Source organism: Rousettus aegyptiacus, unplaced genomic scaffold (assembly GCF_014176215.1).
Source record: "Rousettus aegyptiacus isolate mRouAeg1 unplaced genomic scaffold, mRouAeg1.p scaffold_m13_p_2, whole genome shotgun sequence".
In the NCBI taxonomy this organism is placed as follows: domain Eukaryota; kingdom Metazoa; phylum Chordata; class Mammalia; order Chiroptera; family Pteropodidae; genus Rousettus; species Rousettus aegyptiacus.
The window spans coordinates 125,256,106-125,280,834 of NW_023416295.1; the positions used below are offsets into that span (position 1 = coordinate 125,256,106).

The window sequence follows — 24,729 nt, forward strand, 5'->3', positions numbered from 1 at the left end:
AAGAAAAAAGCCAAGCTTAGAGATTCTTTGTTCTTTCTCTCCTTAGGTCAAACTCCTTCCTGCTGCAGCCCATGGGCAGAACGATCTAGAAGCTGGCCAAATTGATTTTTCTCCACATCACAGGCCTCTGCTGGCCAACAGAGTTAGACTGCAGGAGTTATGGCTCTCAGCCAAAGGGAGGAGCAGAGTGATGGGAGAAGGGAGGAGGGGATGGTGGTTCTGCCTAGAAATTGTCTAAGGTCACTTATATACTATAAGGCAAGGGAAAAGAATGATGGCCTAGCTAGACGAGGCCTACCACTCAGAATTCAGCTGAGGAGTTTTCCCAAATTGGGCCTATACCTCTAACCACCTTGAATCTTAAGGAAACTGAAGGAAAAGGGTCCAACATAAGAAACTGGATGGGAAGGCAGTAGAACTATGGAGAAAGAGGATTAGAGGCTTGAGGATGAACCAAGAGAGTGTACATAGAATGACAATGTGCTCCAAACTAAAGAAAATAGGCATCCCTCCAGCTACTTAGTCTGGCACTATTTCTAAGTGTTGCAGCATCCTGCAAGCTCAGGGAACATCCTGAAAAACATCCCAATCTCAGGCCCCCAGGGGCTCTAGGGCAGCATCCTTAGTGGAGGAGTTGCAAAATGCTAGTCCATGGAGGGTCACTGGTCAGAGACAAAGTTTATGGATAAGTACATCCCCCCGCCCCAAAACTCTACACAGTGTATTTTTGATAAAGCAAGATTTATTAAGTTTCAAAGGACTGTCTTTTATTCTGAGTATATCCTTCCTACTTTTCTGCTAAGAAATGATGGCAATAGTAAATAGTATGTTTTCTTTTCTTTTTAATGTACCTACTTGGCAAATGAAAAGGTAGCAATACTATGTCTAGTCTCACAAAGTTTTATTTTAATTTTATTGAACTGTCAAAATTCGAAAGTCTGAAAACAGTGAAGTGACTAAGAACACAAAGATATTTGGACATAAAGCCACCACTTACCTATTTATGAACTTGAGATAGGATTGCCAGATTTGAAAAATAAAAACAGAATGCCCAGTTAAATTTGAATTTCAGATTTAAAAAAATCTATTTTTTTTATGTGTGTGTTATTATGTCCTAAATATGGTATGGGGTGTACTTATAGTAAGAAAACTTTTAGTCGTATATCTGAAATTCAAATTTAACTAGGCGTCCTATATTTTATCTGACAGCCCTAAATTGAGACTATCATTTAACTTTTTAATTCCTAACATAACATAAGCCTTTATTAAAGTTTATCGCCATTTCTGAAGTCCTGGCTGTGCCACAGCATGCCTAATTGTGTTATTTTTATATAGTCATTTAATTTCTGGGAATCCAAATTTATCCATTTGAAAAACAGGAATTACAAAAGCTCTTTCACAGATTTGATGTAAAAATTAACGAAAATTTTTAATGAAATAATTCCCAAGGTGCATAGTGTCGTCTCCCACCCAAGCCTCAGTCGGCCAAGACTACATATCCCACAATCCTACGTGGCGTTCCCCTGCCCCTCCCCTTCTCCTCACGCCATTACCTCATTCTCGAGCCTCATTCTTGCCAACCCCTTTTCAGGGGTGTGGTAGCGGGCTGTTCTCGCGACTTTTGCTTTACCCTTCGCTTGTGTTACTGCTGTCGCGAGACTTCCTGCTCCTCCGCCTCCTCTGCCGCTCCCTTTGCTGCCGCTTTAGCCCGGGACCCGGACCCAGCCTCTCCCCCACCCGAACGTCGGCCCCGGTTCCGCCGAGGTCCTGGTCCCCCAACCCCGCCTCGCCGCCGCCATGGCGGACCCTAAATACGCCGACCTTCCCGGCATTGTGAGTACAGGACCGGCCCCGGCTCCCCAGGACTGCGCCCTTGACTTACTAAGGACCCCCAACAGACACCAACCCGTGAGCCCTCTCGCCTGCAGCCCCTTCTCCGTCCCCAGGGCTCCCGCCACTTGCTGCCGGACGGGCCGCAGCATCTTCCGGACTCCTCCGACTTGACTGGGCCGGGCCATGGGACGGCCTACCAGGCCCCTTTTCTGGTGGTCCCCAGTTTCTCGGCCCAGAAATTGTATCCGGGTCCTTACCACTTGTGCCCATTCGTGTCAACACCACCCGTATCTCCCCAAATCTTCCCATAAGCCTTCCCCATTTCTACCCCAGACACACGTACTAGGCCACTTAGTGACGGCCTTCACCCTGCCATGGAAGAGGTTGCCGTGTAAGAACTCTTCTTGTGCCAGATGGGTAACTCTGTCTTCCGGGAGTGTCCCCCTCCAACCCCACCCCACCCTGCACATACTGGCTTGTATCATTTTGTGCTGCCTTGCCTGCATACCCAGGGTTGGGTTTGGGTCACAGGACCTTGGGTTCTGAGGTCGTAAGTCACTCTCAACCCTTGTGCCAGGGTAGTGGTGTACAAGACCTAATTTGAGGATGGCCCTTCTACTTCTGACATGACTGCTAAGGACCCACCCTCCTTGAGATTCAGGGTAACATCTTTGTCATCAGTTACACTTACTACATACCATCAATCAGGTCCCAGTTGCCCCATCGTCATCCCCATCCCTCTAAGACATGGAAACTGATGTACCGTTAACAGGGCCTGTGGAGGAGAAGAGACAGAATTCTGGCATTACAGCTTGCCTTCTCTGTTAACTTGTTCAAATGGAATAGGGTCAGGGGTGTTAGTGGATGCTGGGTAGTGAGGTTGGGTGTTCACTCCTCTACCTGCAGGCCAGGAACGAGCCAGATGTTTATGAAACCAGCGACCTACCTGAGGATGACCAAGCGGAGTTTGATGCGGTAAGACTGTGTGCTGCTTCAGGACTCTGCACTCTTAACTTCTCTCCCTCAGGCAGGCCCTTTCCCTTTGCTGGGGAGCCACAGCAATAAGCGGGTATGCCAATCCAGGCTGGGTGGTGTGCAGGTTACAGGGCTTGCAGCTACCAGTGAGTAGTGCCAGAAAGGGGTGTCGGATCAGTGGAATTGCAACTAACAAGACAATCCTTGACCTTTGAAATATCTCAAAACAGTTAGGTTTGGAGCTAGTAACTTAGTTAGGCCCCTGGGTGCTAGTCCCTGGTAATGAATCATGAAGCCTGAGTACTTACAAACTGCTGGAGGTTAGGAACTAGGCCTTCAGTTCACAAATATGTCATTCGATACATGTTCACTAGTATTCTACCAAGAGCTAGACTTTGAAGTATAGAAAAATACTCTTTTATATGAATATCCAGTATCTGTTGGGCAAGCAGTAAGAAAATGATTTGGAGATTTTAGAAATATAAGAGACCTGGTCAGAACAAAACAAATTTGAGAAAGAACATAAATCTTTGATAACAGCAGAGGAGAGGCCCTGGTAGCACTTTCAGATCCAAGAACTCTGAGGAGGAAGGAATTAGTTGTGGACATACTTTAATAAGTGGAAGCACTTAGCATTGTTTATTGAATGTGTTCATTCTGGGTCGATTTTTTTGGTGTGTGCAATACAGAGAAAGAAATGTCCCTTCCCTCAAGGATCCCCCAGACTAATGGTGGAGTTAGGATACATATAGGAGACGTGAATTGAGTGAATGGAAATCAACATAGTAAAAATTTCTGTGTGGAAGTGCCAATGGGAACAAAGATCTATTACCATTTCTCAAAGGATGTGTTTTAGGTTCTGTTATTTCTACAGAGAGCTGGACTAGGGTCACATGGATGGTGGGAGGTCTCAGTAAAGTTGTAACCAAGAGTCAACGGGAACAGGCTTAGTATGTGTATTTGTAAGTCCTGTGGCTATGTCTGTGGGGCTGGTTAGTTCTGGAGAATGCTGGTTGCTGGCTTATAATGTATGGCTTGGCATACTCACTTATTCTTTATATAATTTCCCTCATGTGGAAGTTGTTCCTATTTTGTGGGAAACACCTTCCCTGTCCCCTTTCAGTGGTGTGTTCCTTGTGGCTTCTGTACTTGCTGGCGTATCAGTCTCCCCTAAGCCTGAGTATCTGGAAATAATGCAGACATTGTTATTGTTCATGCACCTAGGTATGCATCTATCACCCCAAGAGGTATCTTATTGGAAGCTGTCTCTGATCTCATAGGGCAGGAGTATGTATGATGAGGACTTCACTCTACTGCCACAGTTCAGGGACTGCGCAACTCTGGCCTCTGCCTTTAAAATACCAAGCCTTCGTGGCGAGATAATGAATGGAATTTTGTCCCTTTGTCATTGACCATGATAGAAATAGGTAGTACCACAGCAGTCCCCTTTCCAAATCAAAAAATGCTTTGTAATTTTCCCTATGAAAGTACTGGGATATCTCTTAATAAAAAGAGGATGATACCTCATTCTGGGCATGTAAGAGCCTGAATGTGTAGCCGTAATTGGCTACTTCTCTCTGCTGAGCCTTAGCAGCCTATTTTAGTAGCATCTCATGGGAAGAGAATACCATAAATGTTCATTTGCCATGGCATATTGCCCAGGACGTCAGTATAGAAGTGTATAGGAGCTGGATGGTAAATACTCCATCACTTAAGGCTCAGCTAAATGACTCTCACTAGGGAGGAGTTAGTGGGGTGGGGAGACCTTCAGCTGCTACAGGAGCCCTCGGTGGTGGTGGTGGTGGGGTGCTAGATGTTTCCTTATGTCCGGTAATGTCTCTGGCACCTGCATGTCCCTATGGGCCTCCGGACAGCAGCTTTCAGGAAGTCAGCTGAGTAATGGTTCTGCCGCTGCTCTTAACAGTGACATAAATTTGCAATTTGAGGAGCAGTGGGTAGTACTTAGACAATCCAGAACCCTCATGTCCATGAGGCCTGAATTCTCACCAGCAGCCTATTCTCTTCTCACCTACCTTCTTAAGACCTAGCACAGGCAGCAGTGCGTATCATCACAGTTGTGGCTGAACCATGTGGTTTTCAGTCACCTTAACCCCTGGAAACAGCATGCTCTGCCTTTCAACTTTAATTTTATTGGTTTTTAAAATAGGTAATACATGCATATAGAACAGATGTCTCTCTTGCCACCACTCAGTGCCCTGCCCTGGAGAAAACCAATATGACCAGCTTCTTATAGAACCTTTTGGGGCTGGGGGCGTTCTGCAGATTTTTATTTAAAGGAATAGACAAAGTGTTGATTTCCTCCCCCTCCACTCCGTCCCATCTTTTAACCTCCTTCTTTGTTCCACTGTGAAGAAATTGGTCTGCTGAAGGAATAATGTCCTCTAGTATCTTTTGAAGATTGTAATTGCTAGTCGAACTTAAACATAAAAGTATTGCAATTCTCATAGTGGGGAGAATGGGAAAGGAAAGTAGTAGAAGGTTTTAATTTTGGTAAAGATGATCCTGATTTTCCTACTATCCCTTGAAAACAATTTTAGCAGGAAGTAAAATATTCTAAAATGAATGGGCCAGAAAACTTCACAGGCTATTCCTTTCCTCCTCAATCTAGGAGAATTCTCTCTCTGTGTTTCAGACACTCCTGGGTTGATTGGGGTGATGAGTTTGTCTGGAGACTTTTTTTAAAATGTCAAGAAAGCCAGTTCCCAATTGGAATTCCCTCCCCACCGGGTCTGTGAGGCATTCTGCTCATGGCTTTTGAACTCCTGGAACAAGGGGAGTAAATTTAGAAAACCTCACTAGGAACAGGATTTAGTTTCTCCCTTTATTCCATAACTATCCCCAATGCCATGTGAAAGGGGGAAAAATGACCTGCCATAGTTTGGTGGGGCCCTGGCAGAGGCTTCAATTCTCCAAAGGGTAGGTACTGCTGGACACTCCACCAGCTTGAAATGAGAAACAGTAGGTTCTTTTCCTTACAGTTTGGGATATCATAGAGTATGCTTGATTGTGTTCATTAACTGTTGGCGCACTTGAACTTACCTGAGTTTTTCCTAATGCTTCCCCCATCCTCCCTCCTCACCACCTTGCCTGGACACTAGTTTGCACAAGTAAGACCATTCGATGCTTCTTCTCTGCATGTTTTTTTCATCTGCCATCTCGCATGCAATACTCTGTCGCTGTGCTATTGTAGCTAATCATTTTAAATTCAGAGTCCCTGGTTCAATCACTAAGGCGTCTGCTGGCCTTATGTTTAAGGATCATTAATCAAGGTTTAGAAGCACAACTGTGATCCATAAATCATTGTCTCTTCCCCTTGTGAGGTCTGCAGAATAAAACTGTCCAGTGGAGAATGGGATAGAAACATGGAGGCTAAGAATGCTTTTTGAAATAAGGCATTTAGGGTCTGCAGTTAGAAGGAGGTTGCCTTTCTCTTCAGACTAAATGGAGTTAAGAAAAAAGGAATGAGTATTAGCCATTCTAGACAAAGGAGGAAAACAAAGGGAACAGCCACAATCCTCACTTTATGTGGATTATGCCTGGAAAAAAACTCATTTTAATATTCTATGTAAGTCTTTAGAGAAAGGTAAATAGGGTACGAGAGGAGTAATAATTTGGTATTAATTATTAATAAGGTAATAATTTGGGTTATTTGTACTTTCACAAGTCTTTCTGTTTCTGTACCTTCTCCTTTAGAAATGGATGGTCAGCATTATGTAGGTCCATCCAGGACAGTTTTATTTTACAGTATTACCCCTTTTCCTTGTCATCATGGTTGCAAAGTCCCCTAGTTGCATTGTTGGCAGAGAGCCTGAACAGGCTCAGAAAGCAGCAGTGCCCTCTTCCCCTATATGATGCAGACCTCAAGTCTTGCTCTCTAAGGCACAGCCACTTAGCCAAACAGCCCTGGGGAGTCTGGGAGTCCATTAGTGAGAGGGACTCGGAATCATGTACCAGATAAGTCGTACCTGGATTCAGGGTACTTAGAATTTTCCAGTAAAGGTAGCTGGGTGTACTAGGTTCCCATGGTGACTATTAATACTCCAGGTTACAGGAATTATGCCCCAAATCTCATCATCTCCCCAAACTCACCTATAGGATAGACCTAGAGGTAGTATATACTATTTACAAACTAATGTGCCACTTTTCTTTGATTTTTCTATCTTCTCCCATTTTGATTGTTCCTCATGATTTGAACTTGAACTAATGGCCCATTGTCCTCTTTCTCCTCGAGTTTCTCCCAAGCTGTTTTTAGCTTGGTGGGGCAAGTAAGAGAAAAGTGTGGTGTGTGTCTCCCCTCATGCGTTTTCATGTGTGAACCTATGAGTGCTTACACCCAAAATTCAGGGACATTTCAGCCTAGACCACAGGACCCAAGTCCACTCTTCCCTGAACTGAGAAAAGCGTCTTGACTGGGCTGTACCATGGTATCAGACAGGGAATGGAGATGTTAAAGTTCAGGAGAATCTAGCTGAAATCTCTGAAGCAGGAAGCACTTGTTGTTATCCCACCATATGTTTTCATATACAGATAAACATCCTTGACCTTGCACACTCTATCTCCCCATCAGTAGAGTTCCTGGAGAGGCAGGGCATACAGGTGGATTTCCCCTTCTGGCAGTTCTTTATCAGTCTTGCCTGAAATTGGGAGTCTTATCTAAGTGGCCTGGACTAAAATAAGGCTTTTTTGAAATACTCTCGCCTTTCCCCCTTGTCTACCCTCCAACCCTTGTGCATCTTGTGAAAAGAGTTTTGAAGAAACATGTTCTGTACATGGGCTAGAAGCTGTGAATCTTGATATTCTCTGGACTCTTTGTGCTAGCACATTATAGCAGAATTGCTCTGGATTCCTCAGAGCTGCAGGGTGAGTTACCCAGCACTCAAGATGGATTCAAACACACCAGACTACATGAGGGACTAGGATTTGCCCTGTTTCTCCTCTGGAAGTGGAGAATGAGAATGGGGCTGCATTTAGGTACTTCATATTTCCCTAAACCTACCTTTGGTACCTGACATGTTTTATTCTGCTTAACCTAAAGTCATACCAAACCACCCATGTGATCACCCTCATTGTGACTGAATCTGCCATCCGTATGTCTAATTCAAAACTAGAGAAACCAGGAGATAGGAAGACTTGAGCCATGAACTCCCCACTTGAGAATTATGGACTCTCAATCAGCTACAGGTCCTCAGAACCTCCACAGACTTTGCTTCACATTCTGTCATTTCTACAGCTTCCTCTCCACCTCAGCCTTCTCTTCCACTTTCTTAGTCCATGCCACTAGCTTTCAACTTGTAACTACTAGTTCTCAGATGATGCTGAATTGCTGCTATTAATGGAAAAGCTTCATGACATCCTCACCACCAGAGAGGAAAGTCCCAGCTCTTCTTTCTCTTGGGGTATGTGATGACCCCAGCTAAAATTTCTTGGCCCCCAAATTTTGCTAGGCTCCCCTGGGCCCTGTGGTACAGTGTTTGAAGACTGTCATGTAGTGCATGTGACAATTTGCTAATAACAATTTTTGTCTTTTTTTTTTCCCTCCCTCACCCCCATTTCCCCACTCCCTTTTCCTTTTAACTCTTTTGATTTTCTCACCTCTGGGGAAACCACAAGGAGCTGGTAAGAAGCCTGACCTTTCATCTGCTTTTTAATGGGGTGTGCTGTGATGGGCAGTTGTTTCTCTGTCCTTGTGTCTCTACTAAATCTTTAATCTGTTCAGCTCCACCCCAGCCGACAACCTTTTCCCCTCTCACAAATCACTGTAACAGCACTGGTGGAGTAGGTGCCATTGGAGGACTAAAGTGTTCTGCCCACCTCAGTCTCCAGGGCCATACCCTCAGCTAGACTCTGTGGGATGCCAGCTTAGGGCAGCCCTCCTGACCTAGGACATACCCCTACAGGAATAGTGAGGTGAGAGCACTCTCCATTCCCTGTTATTGTCCAGAACCTCTGAAACTCACATTCTGTGTGTTTACCTTTTATTTATTGTACCCCTTCCCTATTTAGGAAAGTAAATAAGAAAGTAAGTTCTCATCTGCATAGTGCCTGGCCCTTATGATTACTTTCTTTCCTTGGTCTGTAGACTGTGCCTCCCATGCTTCTTTTAAGAGGATTTTTTAAAAAATGGGTTTCTACTTCATTGGCCTTGATTGGGGCACTCATAGTGAGGGGTGACATATTCTTAAATGTGAACTCATAAGAAGATGGTTGTCTTTCCTGAGTATGAGTCCTTCTCAGATACTTTACTTATAGAGAGAGAGGCTAGAGACTGCACAGTGATTTGGCTGGTGGGTGCTCTGGCCATAACATTTCAGAGAAGATCGAAGAAATAATAATTTGAGACTCAGTTGTCTCTTCCCTTAGGTACATTGGGGACATTGAACCTTTTGTTTTCTATTAATCTTTATCTATTGTTTGTTTGCCCAGCACTTTCCTGAAGAAGAGGTAAAGATCAAAGTTAATATTTTCTCCTTACCGCCTCTCCTTATCTTTAAAGCTGCCAGACACACAGATTCCTTCTCTAATAGCAAACCAGAGATGAAGGATGGAGTTTCTGTCTGCTGCTCTTTCTCTTTCTCTCCATCATCACACCCCACCTCCCACCCCTGTCCAGTACCCACACACAGACAGAGATTCTTGGTCCTGGCTGCATATTAGAATCACCTGAGTAGTTTTGAAACTGGCCTACTTCCCTGTCCCTACCCCAGAATAATAAATCAGAATCTACAGAGATGAGCCCAGGCCTCTTTTTTTTTTTTTTTTTTTTTTTTTTTTTGAACTGTTTTATTGTGCAGCCAGCATTGAGAACCATTGTTCCAGTTAAAGGAAAGAAGACTCATTTTGCCTTCCTCCTGTAAAAGGTGGAGATGTCATTCTCAAAAGAAAAAGATTCCTGGGTCTCCTTTCCCCTTCAGTAATGTAGTGAGAGCTTTCAGATTGCTGACTATCGAAGGAGAGATATACAGTCTGAAGTCCCCAATTTTGGTGTAGTTATTAGAATCTGAACAGCCAGTAGATACCGACTAAGGAGAGAACCTTTCTGCTTCATTTTCTAGAGTAAAATCTCTCACTTTCTTCACCATGTCGCCTGTTTATGAAAGAGCTTAAGTGCTTGGGAGAGTGGAGGGCTAAGGGAGAAGGGAAAGGTGCTATAGCTTCTCTTTGAAAAGATGCTGGGCTATCTTCATTTCAGGACTTATATGTGGCTCTTGCCCACAGATACTATTGGCAAGCAGATACTGCTGCCTGTTACTTCTAAGATATCCCTTAAAAAATAATACAGTGAGCCCTTGCCTCTTCTCTCTATTTCCTGAATTCTCTGGCCTCGTGACAGCCTGGAAACAGGGCTTCTGGTCAGGCCCTCTGTCAACCAACTTTCCTTTTGTACCTAAGAACTGGTGTCTTCCCTTTGGCAGCATTTTAAAGTCCTAGTAGTCACTCTTAAGAGTGTGTAGCCTGTCTGCCATCACTCTTCTTTTCCTCCAGCAAGAATGGAGGATAGCTTGAAAATGGACTTCCTCAGCTGCAAGGAAATTTACTTTTGGGAGGGGGAGGTTAAAAGAGGTCAGGTTGGTTTCTTGCCCTGAGTGCATGGTGTGTGCCAGATAACTGGGAGGGCCCAGATGACTGGGGTGGGGAAATGGGAAGGCTTATGTATACAGAGTGGGTGGAGAGGGTATGCTGCCTGTTCCTAGTTGATCCAGGGTGTTAATATTTATACAACTGGGACTCCACATTTACCAGGAAGCTTCCGCTTCCTAGGTTGAGCCTGGGTCGGCAGCTTAAAATGGAGCTGTCCCTCTTTCCTCTTGGAAGGTACGGCCTAGTCTCCCAATGGTTTGGGGATTTTGTGAGGAAGTTCTAGGGTATCATTGAGTCTGCCCCAGGCCTGAACTACCTATTCCTGTAGGAGGAGCTGACAAGCACAAGTGTGGAACACATCATTGTCAATCCCAATGCTGCCTATGACAAGTTCAAAGACAAGAGAGTGGGGACAAAGGGACTTGGTGAGACTGGGCTGGAAATTAGGTGGGGGGAAGCTTGTCCTCAGCCCTTAACGACTTGCTTTGGGAAAGGGTCCTTTATAGAGATCTCTCGGGGAAGTCCTCATTGTCACCTGAGATTATGACTGCCCTGGGCCTAGATCAAGCCTTCAATGCCATCTCCTTTTTTTGACAGATTTCTCAGATCGAATTGGAAAAACCAAGAGGACAGGATATGAATCTGGAGAATATGAGATGGTTTGTTGTGTGTGTGTTAATGGGAATGGTGCAGTGATCCTATCTAGCAGGACATCAAGGGATACAGTTGGATTCCAAGTTTTTCTCTGATGGGAGGTCCTGAGGAACCTTGCAGGATACAGTTGAGAATGCTTTGTCCTTCTGCTGTTTGTTCTGGAGAAGCTCCAGCTATTTCAGTTCTTCTGTAGTAAGGTTTTGTAGATTCTGAATTGGATATAATACCCTTACAACTGAGGCCCAGAGTTTGGATAAATTATTGGGGTTCCCTGTGCTGGGAGGTGTCACATCACCATCTATGCTTGCTCTCTAGCTTGGAGAGGGTCTGGGAGTGAAAGAGACACCCCAGCAAAAATATCAGCGACTCCTGCATGAGGTCCAAGAGCTGACAAGCGAAGTCGAGAAAATCAAGGTAACGATAAGCACTCTACTTCCCTTTCTAATATGACTTATATAGTAGAGGAGGACCTCCCAGCAGGTGGAGAAATATTCCTTAAGCTCCTGGATAAGGGGGCTGAAGTTTCCAGAGTTTAGGAATATACATAAATCTATATTCAGTGCTATAGGTAGGTAAAAACCATCTCAGTGATTTCCAGCCACAGCTGGATCTTAATCCATTTTATTTTCTTGATTCACTCTTGCCACCTTTCTCTGTCTACTTTTCATACCAGACAGCAGTGAAGGAGTCAGCCACTGAGGAGAAGCTGACCCCCGTGGTGCTGGCTAAACAGCTGGCAGCCCTGAAGCAGCAGCTGCTTGCTTCCCACCTGGAGAAGCTGCTGGGACCAGATGCAGCGATCAACCTTACTGACCCCGATGGAGCTCTGGCTAAGTAGGTACCCTGCTTGGTTGGGAAATCATTGCTGATTGGGGTGTAGAAGGACTCAGCCGGGTACTGACAGGGCTATTAAGGGAAGAGGTGGCCTAGCTGTTCCTTAATATTGACTGTGGTAAAAATGAGAATGACTGGGCTGCCTCACCTCCTTCAAGTCATGATATTATTATTTGGTCTCCTGACCCAGGCGTCTGCTGCTGCAGCTGGAAGCAACAAAGAACAGCAAAGGGGCTGGTTCAGGGGGAAAGACCACAAGTGGGACCTTCCCAGATGGCAGCCTAGTCACTTATGAACTGCATTCTCGGCCTGAGCAGGACAAGTTCTCTCAAACTGCCAAAGTAAGTATATATGTAGTGTTGGTTGAGGGGTCAGGGGAGGTGTGGCCCTACCTAGAGACTTTCCTGCTTTCCTCCAAAGGATCAGTTGTGGGGAGAGGGTGCTTCCTCTTGATGTCTTATCCTCCATGTTTCCCTAACCCATCTAAGATTTAAAGACTGTAACTAGGAATGTTTCCAAGGAAAGGAGTCCCTTGGCAGAGGGGAGAGGGGATTGGCAAGCAGACAAGTAGAGAAGAGCAAGATCTTACCTCCTACTGTAGCAGCAGGGAGGTGGATAGCAAATTTCACCTCCTTCCTCCCCCTAGGTTGCAGAACTTGAGAGGCGCCTGACAGAGCTGGAAGCAACTGTACGCTGTGATCAAGATGCCCAGGTCAGGTTCTCTCCTGTACTTAGTCTGACCCTCACATCCTGCACCATAAGCCTGAGGTCCATAGCATTCCACAGAATCCTGGGAATAGTCGGGAAAGGGCTTCAGTTACAGGATCAACCAGTGGGCTACCAACTAGAATACAAAGGATAGGAGAAGGTGGTGATCACAGAGATATTAGAACCACTGATTTCTTTCCTCCTTTTCCCCACCAGAATCCCCTCTCTGCAGGTCTACAGGGAGCCTGCCTTACGGTGAGTATGAAAGGAACAGGAGTGTTTGGATTACAGAAGGGATATTGATATTAGGCTGCTTGGAGAATTGAGGTCTATAGCTATATATTTATTACCGCCAGTGGAATATGGGGTGGTCTGTTTATAGTATGATCCCTTCCCCTTCATGAAGCTCGTCCCACTTCCTACCCACAGGAAACTGTAGAGCTGTTGCAGGCAAAAGTGAGCGCCCTGGACCTTGCAGTTTTGGACCAAGTGGAGGCTCGGCTACAGGTATTAAGTGGAGATCAAAGTGGATTACAGGTAGCTTTGGACTTTGGAAGCCCTGGATGCCCTTACTAATATCAACCTTAAAATCTGTGCATACAGAGTGTTCTGGGAAAGATGAATGAGATTGCCAAGCATAAAGCTTCTGTAGAGGATGCAGATACACAAAGCAAGGTCAGGAAGACGTCTTTCCCCATCTTCATACCCTTTTCTGCTCCCTCATGTTCTTTGAGTCATCTTGGTGATATTGGATGAGAGCACCGAATCTCTTAGGTCCCTGTCTTCACAAATTCTTACTAGCTGAGAAAGGGCAGCCACTTCGTTCTATCGCCACCTATTTGACCTTGCCCCACCCTAGTGTATTAGTTAGTATGTACTTTACTGATGTCTAAGTTATCCCCTCTGGGCCCTGTCACATCCCTCCAGGTGCACCAGCTATATGAAACCATACAGCGTTGGAGCCCCATCGCTTCCACCCTTCCTGAGCTGGTGCAGAGACTTGTCACCATCAAGCAGCTACATGAGCAAGGTGGGAGGCCAGCTGCCAGGAGTGCTCAGAGGAATTGGAAAGTAGGCAACTTTTGTTCCCTTCCCTTCTCTTGGAGTCTAACTTCCCCCATGTTTTCTCTCTTCTTTTTCAGCCATGCAGTTCAGTCAGCTCCTGACACACTTGGATACCACACAGCAGATGATAACTAGTTCCCTCAAGGACAATGCCACCCTCTTGACCCAGGTGTGTACCTTCATTGGTTTGCTACCTCCCTTCTTCAGCACACAGACAGGTTCTCCAGCTTTATCTCAGAGGGTTCTGCCTTAGCCCCATTGGTAGTAGCATGGTGTCACAAGGGCTTGGTTTGAGTCTCCATACTGTTTTTCAGTGGTTGTGCAACCTTTCACCTGTGAACCTCTGTCTTGATCCTCTGAAAAGTATACCTGAGTTATGTGGACTAGGTGAAATAACATGAATTGTTTAATAAACCTGTTTTTCCTCTAAAACCTACCCTTCTTGGATCCTCATCCAAGTGCTCCTGAGCACAGTACACTGGAAGGAATATGGGCTTTCAAATCAAAAGCTAGCATCCCACCTGATTCCGCCTTTTCCTTTCTGACCCTGAGCAGCAAGCCTTACCTTCTTTCCTTCTTTTAGCAGCGCCCAGCACATAGTGAATCTTCGGTTTCTGTTGGAGGCACCATTTTCAGTGCCAGGGGCAGTATTTAAAGTTGAGACCAATATCACAGGACCATCAAAATAAATGAAAAACATGTAAAATGCGTGGTATAATTTTCTTCCTCTAGATCAGTTTTCTAAAACTTTGAACCAATGAAACCCTATTTCAACAAAACGTTATTTGGCCCTCTTAATAGTCCTGCGTGAATGGCAGACCCTGAACTAGGTCCATGGTACTCGAGGGTAGTTAGAAAACTGTTACAAATAGTTACAGTACTATCCTTGGAGTACCATCATCTTCCTGGCTGTGGAACTACTCTAAGCTGTGTTTCCATTGTTTCTGTTCTAAGAGCATTTCCTTAGGTCTTCATGCAGGTAAGCACCTGGGCCTGACAATAAACTCTAATTATGTTCTAGGTACAGACAACCATGCGTGAAAACCTGTCTACAGTTGAGGGGAATTTTGCCAACATTGATGAACGGATGAAGAAGCTGGGAAAGTGAACCCCTTTGGAAGATGGAGAACAGGGGTAATGCCTACCCCTTTGAACTCTGTTAACAGCTTACATAGGGTTTCCCCTTAAAGATAACTCTCGCATCCCCATCCCATTTGACACTAGGGACAAGGGTTCTTGCATGTGGGGTTTATATCCCTCCTCTGATGACTAGTGTGGTAGCTGGGGGATATTAGATAGTGGTCTCTCCTTGGGCCCCAGGGATGAGGACATGGGCTCAGCCACATGCCAGCTCGTGTCTAATACTGCTTTGTCCAGTGTGGGGAAAGATTGGGTCCTGTCCTCCAGCACAGCTTCTGTGGCTGATTGTAACACTGTACAACTGTTTCTGACCATTAAATGCTGTTGTACTCTGTGTGGCCCCTGCTGTATTTCCTGGGGAAGAGGCAGCACTGAGAGACATTCACAGCATATTAGGCAGTCTAAGCTACTCTCTACAGGAGAAAGTTTAAACTGTAACTTGCTCATACTAAAAAACTAAGGAAAAAATGAGTACAGAGTCAGAGCCAGAGTTTCAAAATATTCTCATCTGTTAAATTAAGAGTGTCTCCCATAGAAAAGCAGTGGAGGCCCCACAGGGCAAGTACAAAACAGAATTAAAACTCCCAAGGGTCTTGTCTTTACAAAAGAAAAGGCAGGAGGCAGCCCCTGGACAGCTGGTCATGCTGGCCGCTCCGGTTGGACCACGTTGCATAATCCTCAGTCGCATCATCACAACGTCTCTGAGCGTTTTGATGGGGGGAGAAGGGGCAGTGTAGTGTGTATGGGAGGAGAGGCCCAGAGGGCTCTCTTTGCCCCCTTACCCCCTTTTTCTATCCCAGAGGAAAGTAGAGGAAAGCTGGCTACACCTTGAAATGAGGCTATGTGTTTCAAACCTGGGGACAGGGGTAAGAGGGGATCTGTGCTTTGAGCAACCTGAGCCAGAGACAGAGGGGTGTTGGGAGGGGTAAGGGAAGGATGCATGATGCTTATTGCTTTGTACCTTTCACTGGGAAGGAGGGCAGCAGCCAACAGTAGCTCACAGGTTTGTAAACTGAGCCTGCTGGCTTTAAAAAGGGAGGCAATGAAGTCGAATTAAATATAAAAGAGTCATTTGTGCAAAAATAACTTAAACAAATAAAAGACCTGGGGAAAGGGGTGTTCCCCTTAGTCTGGTGGGGAGCAGGCCATATACCACCCCCCAGGCCTTTTCAGTGACATGGCTTTGGGGGGGGGGAGCTTCCTGACCCCCCTGCAATGGCTCAGGATGGGATTGTAGGGGAAGGGCTTGCATTTGTGCTCTGAGTGGGGAGTAGTGCCCCCACCCACTGTCCACAGGTGCAGGTGGCTGGCAGGGGCTCCCAAGGCTCAGCACTCAGCTCTCCCCAGTCAGGGTCAGATCCAGCTCCAGGTATGGCTGCTATGGGGCCAGTTTCCTCCTCTTGTTTTTGGCAGGACGGCCAGGGCGGGCCCGGGGAGGCAGAGGGACAGCCGCCTATACAAGAGGGGAAGTTGAAAGAAGTGATCAAACAGCTAGGTATCAAGAAGTCTTTTATTTTCTCCCCACTCCCTCTAACCCTCTTTTCCTCCTGCCTCATCCCTTATCCACCCCCTCCCATCCACTCACTGACACTTACTCGGGTTGTAGGGCTGGGGTCCAAGGTAACATCCTGGCGGGAGCTATTGCTGTTCCGGGTAGGGCTGCAATAAGGGGCACAGATGATCAGGCACACCCGCCCCCCAGCCAAGCACCAAATGAATTTCAGAGTTTGGGTGGGAAACTCTACATTTGGACAGTAAAGGCACAACATCCTTATTCATACCCTTTTGGAGCCAAACTACTCTTTAGACATTTCTATAAACCCAGCAAGAAGTGGGGAAAAGCCAGGATTGTGGTGGATCCAACACTCACTTGTATTTTCTCCTCCGGCCACGACGAGACTTTCTGACTACTCCTGAGGGCACCTGAGAAAAGATGGACTGTGTGTGTAGGTAAAGTTAAGAAAAGGCACCATAGTCCCAGCCTCTCTTGAGCCCTTCAGCCTGACCACTTTCACTCTGTACTCACCTTAAGGTCTTCAGAATGGGGCCCAGGAGGGGATGGATCCTTGGGCTCTGCACCCCCTTCAGCCAGCTCCCCATTATGCTGCCAGTGGTGGGTCCTTGGGGACCGTTCCATTTGTCCATTGAAGCCACCACGTGCCCCCCACTTGAGGGCCAGTCGGCCAGGCTCCCGCCGGCTACCAGGCTTTCGACCTCGACCTGGCCTGGCCTCACCATTAATGCCCCTAAGTCCCCCTCCTCCCCTCCGGCCCCGTTTCCCTGACCCCCTCCCAGTGAGCAGCTCAGGGACTGGGGGGTCGGGAGAACTGTGGGGTGGGGCTAAGGCACTGAGGGGAGGCCGGGTAGGCTCTGGTTCGAGGGCTGAGGTGGGGCTCTCAGAGGGCAGACAGGGGGCTTCTGGCTGCTCTGGAGGAAGCTGCAGGCAAAAAATAAAATCTCAGTCTCATATACAATCCTCTGCTTTGTAACTCAGAATGCTTGTATTTCCAGTTTGGGAAAAATTCCTGACAGAATCCCACACCCTCACCTGGAGAGACTGTAGCAGGCAGGCTAGGGGGCTAGAAGCCTCTGAGAGGGGTGGAGGAGCTCCCCCCCCAGGGAGGAGCTGCAGCCCCAACTGGCCAGAGAGAAGAGGGCCAGGAGGCTGCAACAGGCTGGGGAGGGTTCCAGGGCTGCTGGTCAGTGAAGACAGGTCACCTGTTGAATTAAAAAGTCAAGGACCTTACTAGGCAAACCAATTAGGTTGAGCAAACCCTATTATTCTTTTAGGCTTTACCCAGTTCAAAGACTTTCTTCCCCAGTTCATCCAGCTGCTCCTCCCAATTTTTACTGCTTCCTTTCTTCTTTTTCATACCAGTCTTCCCTCAGACTCACCCAGCAGGCTGGCACTCAGCAGAGGGCTAAGAAGTTGGGGGGGTCTCCCTGAGTTGGAGGGGGCCTTGCCCAGAGAGGAGGCTCCCAGGTCAGTAGTTGCCGTGGTGACACTGGAGGTAGGTGGTCCAGGTTGGGGGGCACTCAGGACACAGGGCTAAAAAAATAACAATTATAACATGTGTAAAGTGTTCCATACATTTATAGTACTTTCGCACATATAATCTCACTGAAGCCTCACGTGAAGTAGGCCACGCTTATTAAATACAGACCCAGTTCTCACTGTCATCCTACCCCCAGCCAAACACTAAGCCCTCCCCAAGGCCCAAAGGAAGACTTTAGGCATGAAACTGAAAGCTTTTGATTACCAGCTCCCATCTCTGATTCTACCTCTTGTTCTGTCCCACCCACTCAACCCCTATCCTCACCTGGGGGGTTGTCCCCGAGGGGGGATCCAGGCTGGCGGCCAGCAGCGCAGAATTTAAAGCTATGAGGGTAGGGGGAGCTGAAAGTGGGGGGAACAGTAGCGGGGGCAGGTCTCCCAAACCTGAAAATGCTTCCCCACTTGGACCCCCAGCGCCCTCTGCAGATCCCTCCCCATCCCCAGCTGTGGGGCCCAGGGCCAACAGAGGCAGGAAAGAGGCAAGGAGGTTGCTAGGAGGTGCAGAAGGGGGTGGAAGAAGGTCTGAAGGGGGTGGTGGAAGCAGGGAGGCCACCAAAAGCGAAGGCCCTTCAGGTTCGCCTGGGGCTAGGGGAGGGCCAGGTCCCCCTGATGGGGGTAGCAAGGGCTCAGGAGGAGGTTGTCCCCCTCCCCCAGCCAGCACACCAAATAAGCTGTGGCTGAGCAATGGAGAAGGTGGAGGCTGCCCCAGACTCAGAGGGAGAGGCAAGGCCCCTAGCATCCCAGGGAAGCCAGCTCCACTCAGTGCCAGGCCCTGCTCAGGGCTGGGGAAAGGGAAAGCCTCCCCACCAGCCAGGGCGGGCAGAGGGCAGGCTGGGCCCGCCCCCAACCCGAGCCCTTCAGATGGGCTTTGAAGCACAGGGCTAGGGACTAGGGGGGCTTTGGAGGCAGCTGGTGGGGCAGGGGCACCTGCAAAGGAAAAGAAAGATTCAGCTCTAGGGAACCCTTTCTCCCAATGTCCAAAGAACCCAACCTCCCTGCCCCCAAACCCAGAAAACCAGAGCTCTAAACTCTTCACCTAAATGCCTTAGCTACTTCTTTCTACCCCAGGAGAGGAGGAGCTCTACTGCATTTACATACCTGGCACACTGCTGAGGCTGCCACTTGTGGTCCCAGGCAGGGAGGATGGGATGGGGTGCCTGGGCTGGGGAGGGCTCCCTGAGGAGAGGGTTGGGGGAGGAGGAAGGTGTGCATCTGACCCCAAGAGGTTAAAGCTTCCATCAGAGTGGGAAGGGCCAGGGGTAGAGAGTCCCAGAAGGGACAGCACAGAAGGAAGAATTGGTTGGGATGGCTCAGGGAGAGAAAAATGTTGGGGGGCAGGCGCAGGGGCCCGGGGACGGCTCCGTCTAGGGGCTTGAGGGCCTCCCCCTTCTAGCAATCGCAGCACAGTTGGGGGTCTGCGGGGACGACGCTGAGAGGGACGGGGTGATGAGTGGGAAGCTGAGGGTGCCTGGGCACGGGGCCTTCGGCCCTGTAAAGTGCTGGGAGGTGGGAGTGGGGGATGCTGTGCCTTGGCTGCTGCAGAGAGTAGGCTGCTAGCAAGGAAGGGGGGTGCCCCAGGTCCCTCTACTGTGGGGGCCCCTCCCAGAGGTCCCAGGACCAGGGGCAGGTGCATAGTGGCTGAAGACACTGGTGGCTGAGTGGCAGGACCAGGGGGGCCAGGGAGATTATTGCTTGGGGGTAGAGGAGGGGGTGTTAAGGCATCACTACAGTGGAAGAGAGGAGGGTCTGAAGGTGGTGAGGAGGAGACATGGGCAGCTGGAGGAGACCCCAAGTCAGGGGGCACGAGGCTGGATCGAAGGGCAGCTCCCCAGTTATATGAAGGGGCATTGAGACTGATGGCAGGTGGAGGAGGTGGAGCTGGAGAGGGGGCATTGCCCCTTGGGAGGAAACGAGGGCTACTGCTGCCTCCAGAGGAGACTGGGTCAGGAAGCCTTGGTGGTGGGAAGAGCCCCCCAGGGCCTGCTAGAGGGGGGAAGGTCGGCGGAACTGAGCTTGGTTCTGGGGGAAGGGAGCCAGGACCTCCATTAAGTGGAGTTGTGGGAGGGACTCGACAGGGAGGGCGGGCAGAGGGGAGCCCTGGGGACACAGTGTGGAACATTTGGGGGCTTGCTCCCTCTCCTGTAATAAAAAAGAAATGATGAGTTAACTTGTGGTTCCCCTTCCAAGAATTTTCTTTTGTCTTCATTCTGTATCCCATAAATTCCCAATATCTCTGTGCCTTCCCCTCACCAAGCAGCTTCCCCACTCCACTTTTCTTGCTCCCTCTCATGGATATCCTTCCACCATCCCTCTTCCAGGCCCTTAAGTTGTCTTCAGTCTTCTGTAAAAGGAGAAAACTCACCAGGAGAAGAATGTGAGCAGGTGGTCTCCATGCTGCGGTACAGAGTTGCCATGGCAACGGCTTTCCGGCGGTGGTTGCACAACTTGGTCATGTCCTCCTCTGATGCTGGCCCCACCCCAGCCCCACCCAGGGTCACCGGGGCCAAAGGGTCAAAGTTGAAAACCTGTAAGGTAGAAGGCGTGGACAGGGACCCTGAGCAGTGGAATCTGTGACAAGGCCTACCATGGGCAGTGACTTGCATTAAGTCTCTTGGCTTATTCCTGTACATTCTGGCACTGCTCATCACTCTCAGCGGTCCCCAACCTTTTTGGCACCAGTGTCCAGTGCTCCTATTAGAATCTAATGCCTAATGATCTGAGATGGAGCTGAGGCAGTGATGCTAACACTGGGAGCGGCTGCAAATACAGATGAAGCTTCACTTGCTCGCCCACTGCTCACCTCCTGTTATGCAGTCTGGTTCCTAACAAGCCACAAACAGTGGTCCGTGGCCCGGGGTTTGGGGACCCTGACTCTGACCTTGGGGACATTAAGTGGACACTCCAGACCGCACTTGCAGGTCCCATCGCTGAGGAGGTAGCTCCGGGTTTGCTCCAAGGAAGACAGCTCTGTGCCACTTGGGCTGAAAGAGAACACAGATAGAGTATGGAGTTAGCTGATACTGAGGAGACACTCCTAAAGACAGTTCCTTAATCAAGCACCTTCCTAAGAAGAGAATAAGGTAAGGGATGTGGGAAGAGACAGGGAGAACAGACTCAAAGAACTAAAGATATGGAGAACAAAAGGCTGAGGAAGGAAGGAACAAGAGAGAAATGGGGTATCAGAGATCTAGGCTTTGAGAAGGTGGGGTGGGAAATAGAACTCAGGCAACTGAAGGGCCTGATAGAATCTGGGGAACTTTGAGGATTCACATACCTGATATAGAGCACAGCACCCTCTCGAACACAGCGCTGCCAGCCGATGGGGACAGATGTGGCCACAGGGCCCCCAGCTCTGTCTGCTCCACTGCTCTCATTGCCCCCATTCATTGTGTGTAATCAGCTCCCACGTGCCTGATAACACAGACATCCATGTGGGCATTAGGAGGATTAAACTTGTCTGGGTACCTGAGGGAGTACTTCAGGAAAGCAAAGGTTCTGGGAAGACCCAAGAGAACTCAGGGGCATGGGGAAACCCTAAGAGAAATGGGAGAAAAAATGAGGGGAAACCCTGTGCCATCCCACCATGGCTACCTGAACATCTCTGCAAACATTGTGGGGTCCAGTCTAAAGCCGGGGCCGCCGGCTTAGCCCACACCTGCAAAACAAGAAAGAGAGGGACTGTTAGGAATCTACCCAACTCAGGAGAGAAGCACAGCTTAAAGACATTCAAAGGAAAACGATCCTTAATGAAGTAAGTGCCCATAAAAATCTCAGGGATTTGCTGGCTGGGTCCACAATCATCTTTTCCATGTGCAGTCTCTAGGAACCAGAGGATCAAAGCCTCCCAGGGACCAAGGAATCACAACCCAATCCCTAGACATAAAGGGCAAGGTCCTTTTGTCCCATCTGGGATAGAAGACTTCACCCAGGAGTGTGGGCAAATTCTCATAATGCCAGGCCACTAGTAAGTTTCCCAGAGTCTGGTCCCTGCTGTCCCCCCGCCCGCCCCCAAAGAAGATCTTATAAAAGTACAGATTTCCCCACAGGTCACCAGGCAATTGCCCAACTGCCCGCTGGGGTGGTACCAACAGAATTTCCCCCATGCCTGCTACACTGGACAAATCACTAATCTAGTTCATTTGGGTCTTCTTAAGAAAGACAGGAATCACAGCCCTGTCTTCTTCCAGAATCCTGAGAAGCTCCTGATTTTCCCCCAAGTCTAAGGCAAGAGGATTCAGCACCTCCTATCCCTCAGGCTTCACATTAACTCCAACAGGGAGTCTCCTCTAATATATGAGGCCGCCCCTCAAACCTCCAAGTATCCTCCCCAACCATCGCTCCCACCCCACACTGGCGGCTTCAAAACTTTCCCTCTCATAACAAGGCGCCCTGTCACCCAGCCTGCTTCCCTTAGCTTGGGGAGGAGGGGAAGGCGCACGAAGTAGGAAGGAACTTGGGGAGAGGGCGGGCGGAGGGTGGGCGAAGCACTGAGGGGAGGGAGGTGAAGAAGGCAAAAGTCAAGCAGTGAGAGGGAAAAACGGTGGGGGCAGGTGAGGGCGGGGGAGTGGGGATGGGGCCAGGGAAAGGGGCCGAGAGGACGCGGAGGGGGCAGAGGGTAGGGACTGGAGGGAGGGGGAGGGGCGGGATGGGGGGGCTGGGCCCTGCACTCACCGCGGCCCATAGTTCGGCCGGCCCCGCCCTGCGCAGTCGCGGCCCAGAGGGTGAGTGGGAGGGAGTGGGAGGAGGGTCGGTGGAGCCCGAGCCTCCGGTACGGCCCCGGCCGGTCCTAGCAGGAAGCGCCGCCGCCGCCGCCGCGGATCACCGAGCGGCCTCCCGCGCATGCGCCATGGGTGCCAGGGGCAGCCCTGGGGATTCCGTTCCCAGAAGGCACCGCGCAGGCTGCAGCCGCCGCTGCCGTCGCTGCCGCCGCCGCCACCGCCGCCGCCGCCGCCGCCACCGCCGCCACCGCCGCCGCCCGGACGGGAGAGGGGCGGGGCCGGGCCCCCGCCCAGCGGACAACGACGAGCCAACAGGAGAGGCCGCAGTGCGCATGCGGGAGCGCGCCTCCCCTCCCCCACAACCCCCCATTAATCCCCAAGAGAACAAACACCCCACGCGGCCCCCCCCCACCACCTCCAGACCTCCGCGGAAGGATCTGAACCTCTTCCCAGGCCACCGGTGGCCAATCCCAGCCTTTCCTGGGGAGGGGCCCTTTCCAAAACTACAGTCTGTTGGGGGAGCCAGGATGCCAGGTCAGGGAGGGGCCAGCCCCCAAAGATGAAAGTCGCGACTTGCCCTGCCCCGCCCTAAAGGCTTCCCGAGTAGTGTGCTGGGACTTGACCCGTCTCTCCAGGTCAACATGTCACAACACGACCTCGGCCTGTCAAGTCACATGACCTCTGCCTGTCACTGACAACCTGGTCTTGTCTTTGAGCCTGGAAAGAGCATCTGATCCACCCATCTCCAGCCCCATTTACAGAAGGGGAAATGGAGGTCTGGAGCAACGGAGGAGGCCTGGCCAAGGACCTGTCACTGTCACACCTATACCTTCCAGCCAGCCACATTGGCCTCTGACAGTTTCTACTTAAAGTCTGGCTGACCCCATGAGGATATGACAGGATGGGTAACAAGCGACCACATGGCCTCTCTTTTCTACCTCATGGCACAAGAAAAACACTTTGCATTGTGCCTGGTGCTTTTCACTTTAGTTCAAGCTGTTTCCAAGTTCATATTTCTCTCATTTTACTTTAACAACTCTTTTCATTTACAAACAAGAACGGCGGCTGGCCTACGATCCTTGAGCAAGTGAGAGGCAGCTGAAGCTAGAACCTAGGCTCCTGACAACCTAGTCCAAGGCAGTCGTGTGTTCAAGCGCACCCAATGTCCCGGGCAACAAGGCGCTACTGTAGCCCAAACACCTAGGAGGCAGAAGGCCTGTGCCCAGTTGCTCACAGCAGGGAGTCACAGGACATGCTGTCTGGTACAGTGAAAAGGGCAGATGTTGATCTTTGGTGAAGGGCACCAGAGCACCAAGAGGGGAGATGAGTGGGAAAACAAATTCCGTCCACCAGTCAAAGAACATGAATTCTGGCATGTGGAGGGCATGCTCATTAGAAACTTCACAAAGATAAAAGGTAAGCGTGCTCTTCTGAAAGGAGTTGGAAATGACTATTAAGAGGATTCAAGCACCTCGACCCCTTTTTGGGGAGTTAGGGGGCTAAAATCTCAGACTCCTTTAAGAAGACTCAAAAAAAAGTAGACAATCCTATCGGTTGGATGCAAACTTTCCAAGGCGAAGTGTATAAAAGGCCTTGTGCGGATTAGTTGGAAGGGGGGGGGGCAAAAAAATGGGAGTCCCTTATGGAGGAGATAAAATGGGGGTTACTGCCAGGTGGGCAGACCAAGAACTCCTGAGGAAGGCTATAAGATACAGTGAGGTTTCACTCGGTAACTTAAGGACAGCCACAGTTGATACCGTTGGGGCCGTTGGGTGCCGGCAGCTAGCGCCCCGCCCTCCCTCCTCTCCCCTACTCACCCTCCCCGCCCCCCGCACCTCCCACCACCCTCGTAGTCCCCTGCGCGTGCGCGCGCAGACACCGGTTGCCAAACATTGCATCATCCCCCGCCCCCCTTTCCTACCCTCCTCCTCCAGCTCTCCCCTCCGCGCGCGCGCGCGCATGACTCACTCACCTCCTCCGCGAAGCCTCGTGACCCAAAGCCACTTCCGGGTCCAACAAGACGACCCCCCAAGAGGGAGAGAGCGAAGGGGGTGGTGCCACGGGGCTTCTGAGTGGCGGATGTAAGAGATGAGGCGGGGCCAACCCGGCGTGCCACTTTCTGATTGGCAAGCTGCTGGAGCCGCCTCT

At 49.4% G+C, this 24,729-nt stretch overlaps 2 protein-coding genes across 8 annotated transcripts; one reads left to right on the plus strand and one right to left on the minus strand.

The window, feature by feature from the left end:
* Window positions 1-1,585: 1,585 nt before the first annotated feature.
* On the plus strand, window positions 1,586-15,142 carry DCTN2 (dynactin subunit 2). Of its 3 annotated transcripts, XM_016127710.2 has the most exons (16): window positions 1,586-1,833; window positions 2,740-2,808; window positions 5,928-5,936; window positions 8,440-8,445; window positions 10,736-10,832; window positions 11,005-11,066; window positions 11,377-11,475; window positions 11,735-11,895; window positions 12,086-12,236; window positions 12,542-12,607; window positions 12,820-12,858; window positions 13,033-13,110; window positions 13,207-13,278; window positions 13,531-13,633; window positions 13,746-13,837; window positions 14,690-15,142. In XM_016127710.2, exons 1-16 carry the CDS (start codon window positions 1,798-1,800, stop codon window positions 14,774-14,776), a joined length of 1,227 nt encoding a protein of 408 aa, XP_015983196.1. In that variant the 5' UTR covers window positions 1,586-1,797; the 3' UTR covers window positions 14,777-15,142. The 3 variants fall into 3 exon arrangements, with proteins under 3 accessions (XP_015983196.1, XP_015983198.1, XP_015983197.1); XM_016127711.2 differs by lacking the exon at window positions 5,928-5,936 and having other exon boundaries at window positions 1,652-1,833; XM_016127712.2 differs by lacking the exons at window positions 5,928-5,936; window positions 8,440-8,445 and having other exon boundaries at window positions 1,649-1,833.
* Window positions 15,143-15,294: 152 nt separating this feature from the next.
* On the minus strand, window positions 15,295-24,624 carry MBD6 (methyl-CpG binding domain protein 6). 5 transcript variants are annotated; one of them, XR_001594783.2, is made up of 14 exons: window positions 22,535-22,824; window positions 21,455-21,518; window positions 21,138-21,274; window positions 20,742-20,844; window positions 20,226-20,388; window positions 18,962-20,002; window positions 18,129-18,790; window positions 17,704-17,857; window positions 17,357-17,526; window positions 16,835-17,245; window positions 16,679-16,731; window positions 16,404-16,467; window positions 15,770-16,261; window positions 15,295-15,509 (listed from the first exon to the last, which is right to left on the minus strand). XR_001594783.2 is itself a non-coding variant. In XM_016127700.2 (13 exons), exons 3-13 carry the CDS (start codon window positions 21,248-21,250, stop codon window positions 16,187-16,189), a joined length of 3,009 nt encoding a protein of 1,002 aa, XP_015983186.2. In that variant the 5' UTR covers window positions 21,251-21,274; window positions 21,455-21,518; window positions 24,554-24,624; the 3' UTR covers window positions 15,295-16,186. The 5 variants fall into 5 exon arrangements, 4 of the variants coding, with proteins under 4 accessions (XP_015983186.2, XP_015983184.2, XP_036091956.1 ...); XM_016127700.2 differs by lacking the exon at window positions 22,535-22,824 and adding an exon at window positions 24,554-24,624 and having other exon boundaries at window positions 15,295-16,261; XM_016127698.2 differs by having other exon boundaries at window positions 15,295-16,261.
* Window positions 24,625-24,729: the final 105 nt, after the last annotated feature.

Bases quoted from the DNA above. Each gene is read 5' to 3' on its own strand.
- DCTN2 (XM_016127710.2), top strand. From the start codon at position 1,798: ATGGCGGACCCTAAATACGCCGACCTTCCCGGCATT. The intron at 11,896-12,085 runs GTAGGTACCCTG...CTCCTGACCCAG, and splicing joins CCCGATGGAGCTCTGGCTAA to GCGTCTGCTGCTGCAGCTGG. The intron at 13,838-14,689 runs GTGTGTACCTTC...ATTATGTTCTAG, and splicing joins ATGCCACCCTCTTGACCCAG to GTACAGACAACCATGCGTGA.
- MBD6 (XM_016127700.2), bottom strand. From the start codon at position 21,250: ATGAATGGGGGCAATGAGAGCAGTGGAGCAGACAGAGCTGGGGGCCCT. The intron at 20,389-20,741 runs GTCAGAGTCAGG...TCTACCTTACAG, and splicing joins GTCCACTTAATGTCCCCAAG to GTTTTCAACTTTGACCCTTT. The intron at 17,858-18,128 runs GTGAGGATAGGG...TTATTTTTTTAG, and splicing joins CCTCGGGGACAACCCCCCAG to CCCTGTGTCCTGAGTGCCCC.